At 53.1% G+C, this 10,000-nt stretch overlaps 1 protein-coding gene across 17 annotated transcripts in view; it reads left to right on the forward strand.

Moving 5' to 3' along the window:
* Positions 1-5,937: 5,937 nt before the first annotated feature.
* Positions 5,938-10,000, forward strand: part of LOC114449578 (discs large homolog 1-like protein) — a 61,496-nt gene continuing 57,433 nt past the window's right edge. For 9 of the 17 annotated variants that reach the window (XM_028427351.1, XM_028427352.1, XM_028427362.1 and 6 more), the window contains exons 1-2: positions 5,941-6,595; positions 7,998-8,129. In XM_028427351.1, coding sequence (XP_028283152.1) covers positions 6,577-6,595; positions 7,998-8,129 — 151 coding nt within the window. In that variant the 5' untranslated portion in view covers positions 5,941-6,576. Of the gene's footprint in view, positions 6,596-7,997; positions 8,130-10,000 lie in introns of all 17 variants that reach the window. The other 8 variants (XM_028427344.1, XM_028427345.1, XM_028427348.1 and 5 more) reach the window with 3 other exon arrangements.

The following is a 10,000-nucleotide window of genomic DNA, read 5'->3' on the forward strand; positions in this document are numbered from 1 at the left end:
ACAGACTGACAGGAGGACAGACAGACTGACTGAAAGACAGACTGAAGGACAGACTGACAGGAGGACAGACAGACTGACTGAAAACAGACTGACAGACTGAAGGGAGGACAGACAGACAGGAGGACAGACAGACTGACTGAAGGACAGACTGACAGGAGGACAGACAGACTGACTGAAGGACAGACTGACAGGAGGACAGACAGACAGGAGGACAGACAGACTGACTGAAGGACAGACTGACAGGAGGAGAGACAGACTGACTGAAAGACAGACTGACAGACTGAAGGGAGGACAGACTGACAGACTGAAGGGAGGACAGACAGACAGGAGGACAGACAGACTGACTGAAGGACAGACTGACAGGAGGACAGACAGACTGACTGAAGGACAGACTGACAGGAGGACAGACAGACTGACTGAAAGACAGACTGACAGACTGAAGGGAGGACAGACTGACAGACTGAAGGGAGGACAGACAGACAGGAGGACAGACAGACTGACAGGAGGACAGACAGACTGACAGACTGAAGGGAGGACAGACAGACTGAAGGACAGACAGACAGGAGGACAGACAGACAGATGGACAGATGGTGCAGAGCTGTCCGGTGCTGGGCGGGGACAGCTGGTGGAGTCTCTGTCTGCAGCGTCCAGGTTCTTCATGAAGGACTGCTGTCCTCTCTGGTGCTTTGTCCCCAGTCTGCTTATTTGACTTTACACATGTTAAACATTAGGTTCACTCTGACTGGAGCTCCTGCAGCTTCACAGAGTTTCATATTTCCTGTGGACGTTTGAACGTCTCACGCTTTTAGGACATCTGCTGTCCTTGGAGTTCCTCTGTTCAGCTGTCTGAGGCTGGCTGCAGGGTGTGGTAGCCACCACAAGAGGGCAGCAGTGTTCAGCTGTCAGTCTGATGCCGATCCCTGTGAGAACTCTTCAGGTGTGAGTGTCCTCTGTAGTTTATGACCCGGTCCTGCTCCAGGTGTTTCCTGACCCTGTCTGGGTTTGGGCTCTGGGTCTTTGTGAAGCACCTTCAGAAAGTTCTGTTTGGAGCTCAGCAGGCCGATCATCACACAGGCAACACCTGAAACTCCACCTGGTGCTGGTGCTGAGGGGATAGGACAGGCTCCAGGGGGCCGGGCCGGGCCCTTCAGGGGGCCGGGCTAATTCAACTTTCAATTCAGCTGTATTCTCTTCACAGAGACCAGAGCCTGGACCCCCTTTAGGATCAACAGTGTCAGGAAAAAGTCCCTTTAACAGGAAGAAACCTCGAACAGGACCTGGCTCACAAGGAGAACCTTCCTGCTAAGGGGGGGAGACACAAAACCACGAGAGAGTCTGGACACACTGTAGGTCCCATGAAACAATGGACCGTAGAGATGGTGGTGGTGCTGAGGAGGTGGGGGACTGCTCGTGGACCATGTTTGTGTCCTCCAGCGGTGTCGGCCTACAGCAGCAGAGCTATGATGAAGTTTAAAGACTAAGAGTTAGTCCGCCTCTTCTGCCTGTGGCTGATGTCGGGACGTGACCTGAACCCCCCAGACCTGCACACTGTGAGGCTCGTACACCTCACTGAACAGGGTGTAGTCTGGTCTAAAGGTGGAGGTGGTGTCTGCCTCTCAGGCTGGGAACTGGTTCCTTTACACTTCAGCTGGACCAATATCAGCACTCGGCCGAGCTCTGCTGGTCCAGAGAGAGAGAGTGATCAGATGGTCTAGATCTGAGAAGGTCGGGTCCAAAAACTATGACCTCACATTATCAGAGTCTGCAGCATCGTCTGTCAAAGTCAGAGCACATGTGACCAAAGACAACACCTGCAGCTCACTGAACACCTGCAGCTCACCCTCACCCTCTTCCTCCTGTTGATTCTGGCAGATTGATTCTGATGGTTTGGAGCCTGAGGTGAAGGATCCAGAACAGTCTGAACAGACTTAAAGCGATGTGGCTGAATGTGAATCTCTCTCCACTGAACATACATCAAGCAGAGAGATCAGAGACCGAACCGGGCTGGAGAGACGAGAACCGAGTGATCAGATGATTGTTGGGCAGGCCTTCATCTTCTCAGTCATCGTTGGAGTGACAGGATTCACTTTATCCAGAGGTCTGTGTTTCCATGATGTCATCTCTAACTCAGACTGTTCAGCCAGTGTGAGCTGAAGAATATCAGCATCCAGATCTAATGTAAGGTCCTCAGAGCGTAAAGACAGCGGTGCGCTGCATGCAGACGTCAGTGTGTGACGGTCCGCTGTACGTTTGTAGTACAGATAAAAAGTGTGTGTGTGGATCGCACACTGAGTGTGAGCTAATATCAGGCTTAAAACCTCCACCGGGTGTTGGCAGTAGTTTGCTCGGTGGTCCAGCAGAGGGCGCTCTTCTACAGTCTACACAGCTCATGAACACACACAGTCTCAGAGCTGTGTTTGAGCTCAGTGGATGCGGATCATACTTCAGAAATGATCCATTCACGGTGACGGGGTGATGGGTGAGGTGGAGCACGCCGTGGACGACCGCCTGATGGGGCTGACACACAGCTGACAAACACACACACACACACACAGGTGACAAACAAACACACACACACTCACAGGCGACAAACACACACTGACAGGCGACAAACACACACACGACCACACAGGAACATGCACGTATACACTCCCACTTTCACTCACTGTCACACACATTCTGACCATCAAACTGCCACTGCTGCATTCAGGTGACACTGGGACAAACAGACGCTGCCTGTCGCTGGTCTACAGGCAGCGTCGTGCAGTGAGGCGCTGTGACTGTGACAAAAGCTCTGTTGTTGAAGCTCCAACATGCTGATGGAGCGGTCAGCTGACAGAGAACACACACACTCACACACACACACACTCCATCCTAACACACACACACACACACTCCATCCTAACACACACACTCACACACACACACTCCATCCTAACACACACACTCCATCCTAACACACACACACACACTGTTGTACTATTGTTATTCAGATAAGACAATCCATTGTAAACCAACACTGGCAATACTATACAACTGATTAGACTGTGTGTGTGTGTGTGTGTGACCTCCACATAAATCCTCCTCTGTGCTTCTGATTGGTTCTATAGAAGAATTTGTGCAGCTGTGGGTCTGAGGCAGTGAAAATGATTTCAGTGATTCACATTGTGTGTGTGTGTGTGTGTGTGTGGATGTCCCATCAGAGCAATCATTGATCAGTGTGCTAATGCTAACAGTCGCTGCAGTGACAGTTTATATAGTATAAATGTGTGTGAGCTCTGAGCACAGAGAGCTGTGACCTGTGTGAAGTTACCTGAAGCAGCCACAGCTGACACACACACACAGAGGGACTCACAACCTCTCAGGGAGTCGCTGCTGGTCAGTCAGCAGCTGGACTAACAGACAGCAGCTGTTAGCCAAACTATCACCATCAAACAGGATCGAAGCGTTGAACACAAAGAACGAAGAAAATGTGTTCATGACACTTTTAAGGTCAAAGTCTGCTTTATTGTCAAAACCGTTATATGTGCTGGAAACACAGAGGACGAAGACTGCTCTGAACTCCACAACATATAACCAAGAACTAAGCCACAGTAGACAATGAATAGAAATATAACACACAATGATGACCACACAAAACACAAGGCACCAAAATAATCATTCTATAAAATACATGGGAAATAATGTATAATGTTATAGATACATAAATATGAGGACCCACCGACCAGCTCCATGTGTGTGTCCGTGTGTCTGTGTGTCTGTGTGTGTGTGTGTCTGTGTCTGTGTGTGTGTCTGTGTGTGTGTGTGTGTCTGTGTGTGTGTGTGTGTGTGTCTGTGTGTGGGTGTGTCTGTGTGTGTGTCTGTCTGTGTGTGTGTGTGTGTGTGTGTGTGTGTCTGTGGGTGTGTCTGTCTGTGTGTGTGTGTCCGTGTGTGTGTGTGTCTGTGTGTGTGTGTCTGTGTCCGTGTGTGTGTGTGTCTGTGTGTGTGTGTGTCTGTCTGTGTGTGTGTGTGTGTGTCTGTGTCTGTGTGTGTCTGTGTGTGTGTGTGTGTGTGTGTCTGTGGGTGTGTCTGTCTGTGTGTGTGTGTCCATGTGTGTGTGTGTGTGTCCGTGTGTGTGTGTGTCTGTGTCCGTGTGTGTGTGTGTCTGTGTCCGTGTGTGTCTGTGTGTGTCTGTGTGTGTGTGTGTGTGTGTGTGTGTGTGTGTGTGTCTGTCTGTGTGTGTGTCTGTCTGTGTCTGTCTGTGTGTGTGTCTGTGTGTGTCTGTCTGTGTCTGTGTGTGTGTGTGTGAGGCCCGGGCTGCCAAACTCCAGATTTATGCCAGGCTTAATGATGAGCATGTTGTCCAGATGGGGATGAAAACTGACATGACATGTGCAGTAATCACATTACAGAGTCAGACGGCAGTGTTCACACTCAGGTTATCATGCAGATGGAGCAGAATCCCGTCCACATGTGTGACTGCAGCTCTGAGTCCTCGTCCTCTGTGGTGGTCCTGCAGAGACCTGGTCTGTGGAGTGCAGCCTCTGCTCCACCAGGGAGCAGCAGGAAGTAGAAGCTGAGCTGATGTAAACACAGCAGCCGCCACAGCGAGCTGCACGTCTGTCAGCACCGAACCAGCCGGTCCAGCTGGACGGAGGCGTCCAGAACTCTGTCTCTGAGCCACGGTCAGCTGAGGACAAAGACGGAGCAGGCTCTGAACTCCCACTGCCGAGTCCAGATAGGAGACATTTATTCAGGGAGGAGACGTCAGAGCGCAGGACGGAGCGGCCGGCCGAGCACGGAGCCTCGGATGGACTGAGGGAGCACTGCTCCACCTAGTGGCTCACAGTGGTATTACACAGCTAGCTGGTTAGCATGCTGTTGACTTTAAATGGCCACAAACTAAAATAAAGCAAAGACAGGATTTGCACCTTTGGTCAGAACCCTGTCCATCACGTCCATCACGTCCACCATGTCTGTCCCTGTAGACCGGTGCTGCAGACCTCTCCTCCTGTACTTTCATACTCTGAGCACGGGACTGGAGGCGAGGTCATTCATTAAACATGACCGTCTAAAAATAAAGTCTTCCTCCTTTAATCTGGGCCAGAGCTGTGAGTGCTTTGCATCAGAGACGACAAAGGAGGGACACACACACACACACACACACACACACACACACAGGGAGGAGGAGGAGGAGGAGGAGGGTTCGTCCTCATGGCGACCGATGAAGGGGCTCGTACTTCGGTGGGCTTCACAGCGTGACATCTGACCTTCATCTAACAGGAGGTCCAGCCTCAGGTGTGATGTGTCAGATGATGATGATGATGATGAAGCACAAACACTGACCATGAGTTCACACAGGCGCCAGGACATAGACTGTAGATGAATAATGATGAGGTGACGGCTCTTCACTCGGAGCGCCCCCTGGTGGCTGGCTGCGGGTCATGAACCCCGCCTGGAGGCGGCACCACGCTGTGCCTACATTCTCTGCTGAGTAAAGGTGAGGCGCACGCGGCGCTCCGGACGCCTGCATGGCCTCCGTGCCCGTGGCGGCGGTATGCGGCGCCGCAGAGGGCTTTACTGTGGCACCAACGCAGAGAGGTGCTGGGTCCGTTCCCATCATGCTTTGCTGCAGGCAGGATCTAACTGCTGAGACTTTTGACTTTACTTGTGTTCTGATTGGCTCTTAAGAGCTCAGCGCTGATTGGACGTTTTAAAAGCTGCACAAATCTCCATGGTAATCCACTGACTGTGGGCTCCTTGTCTTCCCTGCCTTCATCCCGGAGTCTCCTCCTCTTCCTCACTTCTCTCACCTTCTCTTTCTCAGAAAGTTTTCCTCCCCCCGCCCTGGTCCTCCCCCTCCCCCCTCGGTCTTGTAGGTGAGCTGCATGATTGGGCGGCAGGTCGGAGGGGTAGTCTTTGGGAAATCACATGGTTCACATCTCCAGCTCTCTGAGACGCCATTTTGGAGGAAAGTTTGGAATTTGTAGACCTGGGGAGGTGCAGGAGGAAGAGGAGGAGGAGGGGGGAGCGAAGAGGAAGCAGCGGATCAAGAGAGGAGGGATTTATCTCCGAAGTTTGACACGAATGCAGAACGCAGGCTGCGCCGGGAGGGACACGCAGACCAGCGCGGGATAAGTTGGCACGGCTCGGTGGAGGTGTGCCAGCGGGCTGAAGTTCTGGGCTGACCGGGCAGCGGGTGCGTGCAGGGGCTGGTCTTTACGCGCACGGCAGGTCCCGCTCGGTGCTTCCACTGTTTGCACGCCGCACACGGAGCCTCAGCGGCGCGGACCCACAGCTCGGAGAGCCGGCGGAGGTCGGCTGGAGCTCCTCTCCGCGTCCCTGGATCTTGGTTCGAAGCGGGACTCCGCTCCGTTTCCCGGTGCTTTCCCCGGGGAGCGGCTGGTTGTTTTCTCCCCGGACACTTAGTTCGGACGCTTGTTCGGCTCGGAGGGGAACTTGGTGTCGTCGTGGAGGCAGTTGGAGCGCTGACAGCGGGCTCTAAGCGGGGCAGTAACCGAGGAAACCCGCCCTGTGCGAGGACTGTATGTGGCTAAGGCACAACCAGCTCCAAACCGAGCCGAGCCAGACCGTACCATGCCAGTCAGAAAGAAAGGTAAGCCGCTTTCACTCCTCATATCAACTAGCAAGCTAGCGCGGCTAACGGCTGCCTGCTGGGAGAAAGTCAAACTGCAGCCTCACACAAAGAAGCACAAACACGGACACACAACGGGGACACAACCCGACACACACGCACCGACCTCACAGATCACTTTGGCCGGGCCGGGCCGTGCCGTGCCAGCCGGGTGAAGTCTGTCAAAAGTCGGGCTAGCCGTTAGCCGCGGCAGCTAACCAAGTTGTATGTGGGGCACCTTGTCTGGAGACGAGCCCGACTAAAAATAAACTCTGATATGAATGAAATATTCAGCAGCGCGGCACCGGGCGGGCACCAGAACCAGGCAGGCGGGCACCAGAACCAGGCAGGCGGGCACCAGAACCAGGCAGGCGGGCACCAGAACCAGGCGCGAAACTCACGAAAAGAATCTCTTTTAGTTCAGACGGGTTCAAAGTGTCAAACTTTGACCGTGGTCCCAGGAAAAATCAGAAGGATCGATATGATCACACATGATGATCGATCAGAGGACACACGGAGACACACGCCCTGTGAGACCGTGTTAAGAACACGGATCCACGGATCCTGTGTTCAGTCATTCAGATTAATGAAAGTTATTTGGTCATTTAAATCCCACCAACCAATCATTAGTGATGGAACATGATAAACATAAAGATGAAGAGACATGGACTGAAAGGCTCCGAATGTTCCGAGGCTCAGCCCCACAGCAGATTAGGACTCTTCTTAAATCTCACTGGATCAAAGTGAAAAGTTAGTTTTGTTTTTTTTCTTCGTCCATCACAGAAGCTGGAAAACACCCGACCAAAGTAAAACAGTTTGATTTTAAAAGGCGACCTTCATTAGGTGTGGAGGTGGAGGCAGCGGAGGTGGAGGTGGTGGAGGCGGTGGGTCAGTTTCAGATGGAGGTCAGTGTATCAGGCGGAGTGCAGACCCGGGTCAGCTCCGGGTTTATAGGTCAGCAGCACATCCTACAGACAAGTGCAGACAACAAGACACAGGAACCACACAACATGTTACCAGAACCCGACTCCACCCCAGCCTCCGCTGCCCCGCCTGCTACAGATCCTGGTTCTGGTGGTCGCAGGTTCCTCCACTCCTTAGTGATAAAATAAACCTGTAGACTGGAGACACATGCTGGAGCTGGTTCATGACACACGTCCAGTTTTCCTCCATTGTTCACATTAATATTAACATGCATGGAGCCGTGAGCTCAGCCTGCAGCCGCCGCCGCCCGGCTCGTGTCCGGTGTCAGTCGGTGCTTCGGCCGCTCTCTGCCGCTCTCTGCCGCTCTCTGCTGCTCTCTGCCGCTCTCTGCCGCTCTCTGCTGCCATCGTGTTTCAGATGTCGTCACGTCAGTCGCTCACTCTGCTGCTTCCTCCTGCAGACGCACAGCGGGCGCTGCTGCTGCTGGAGGAGTACCGGGCCAAGCTGAACCACGTCGAGGACCGGCAGCTCCGGCACTCCATCCAGAGGGTCATCGACATCTTCCAGAGCAACCTGTTCCAGGCCCTCATAGGTAAGATCAGAGAGGACTCAGGACCTGACAGGGAGTGCTGAAACTGACATGTTCCATAATGTGCAAGGATAAGAACCACAGTGAGGCCCAGGCCTGGGTCAGGGTTTCACCTGCAGGAGTGTCACCATGCAGGCTGCGAGCTGCGAGCTGCTCTGTGACTGCTGCTCACGCCTGACTCCATCATGGCGTCCTGCTGGCTGCTGAGGGCAGGATGTGTCTCTGGCTCTGACAGCAGAGGGGTGTTCTCCCTCCACACATCAACTGTTTTAGGTTTGAAAGCTGTTTCCTGCCTGTGATCAGAATCATGTTTATATTGATCTGTGTGAGTAATGCAGAGCTCACATGTCACATGATGGTTGTCATGTAGGTGATAATGTGCCCCTGTTGACCCCTCTGACCTCAGAGTGGCATCGCAGAGGGGCGAGACGCCATAGTGTGTGTGTGTGTGTGTGTGTGTGTGTGTGTGTGTGTGTGTGTGTGTGTGTGTGTGTGTGTTGTGTGTGTGTGTGTGTGTCTGTGTGTGTGTGTGTGTGTCTGTGTCTGTGTGTCTGTCTGTCTGTGTGTGTCTGTCTGTGTGTGTGTCTGTGTCTGTGTGTGTCACAGTCAATGAGCAAGAAGAAGAAGAAATGGACGTCTGGTGAGCGGAGAGACCGGGTCCAGACCTGGTGTGACATGTGTCATGTCAGCTGTTGTTTTCTGTGTCTATCCAAACTGTGATAAATAACCACACAGACACACACTGAAACATGCTGTTGTTGTTAAAGTGGCCTCACAGTCCAGCATGACATGAACTCCGTGTGAGACCTTCTGGAACAGAGGTGGCCCTGCTCTGTCCAGCCCTCGGTGTTTGTGTGCTGTTGCTGCAGCGTTGTGTTTGTGTGCCAGGTTGTCACCTCGCTGCCAGCTAACGGGCCGGGAGTAAACGGAGACACAGCTGCAGGGTTAACAGACGCCGAGCAGCAGGAATGTGGTCTGATCTGTTTGAGTTTCCCAGGACTGGCTGACGTTTAGAGCGCAGCCCGCTGCCTCCAGACGCTCCAGACACAGTGCGACTGCTCCTTCATGAGACGATGTCGGCACCGTTTTCAAATGAAGCTGCATTTCTGGTTTTCACTCCCGTCACGTGGTCAGCTCCGTCCTGTCTGCAGGCAGAGTGTGTGCAGAATCACTCAGGTGTTCAGAGATCAGCTGCAGGTCAGACTCTCTGAGTGTTGGTCATGTGACTCCATCATGGCTTCCTGCTGGGTGCTGAGGAGGGCGGGACTTTATGTTTTACTGAGTTTTGATGGAGTGAAGTCTTTGTTTTTGGAGGAGATGTTATGTTCTGGCTGTGATGGTCGGTGTAGTTCTGCTGCTTTGGTCCCGCTGCAGCAGCTCTGCCAGCAGTAATGAAACAGGAGAAGCTGTCTATGTTGATGAGCTTCATATTTACAGAGATGCCTCCCATTTCCTTGGAAAGCTGTTTGAGGTGAAGCCGCCGGAGCCGCTGGGTTTTCTGCTTCTTGGTCTGGATCGCTGTGAGGAGGAGTTGCTGTGAATGCTCCTGCTGGTTCAGGGTGAGCTGGATTTCCCCAGCCTGCCTTCACTTCTGCTCTCAGCATCTTCATCACTAATGGATGAGTGGAGATGGTCAGTGGCCTGTTTCCTGCTCGGCTCCTCTTCCTCCTGCATCGAGCGTTGAAACGAGCCAGCAGGTTTCTGTGTGGATGACGCTGCAGCTCTTCTTCTTCGCTCCAGGTCCCGGGCCGCGGTGCGCTCGTCGCGCTCACGTCCCAGCAGTGCCGCTGATGAAAAGTAGATTTTACTGCCATACACTTTCCAATCTGCCAACTCCCCCAAAAAGAGATGTCCGCAGCAGGCCGAGCACGGTG

The sequence above is a fragment of the Parambassis ranga genome, chromosome 17 (genome assembly GCF_900634625.1).
Source record: "Parambassis ranga chromosome 17, fParRan2.1, whole genome shotgun sequence".
NCBI classification, from domain to species: domain Eukaryota; kingdom Metazoa; phylum Chordata; class Actinopteri; family Ambassidae; genus Parambassis; species Parambassis ranga.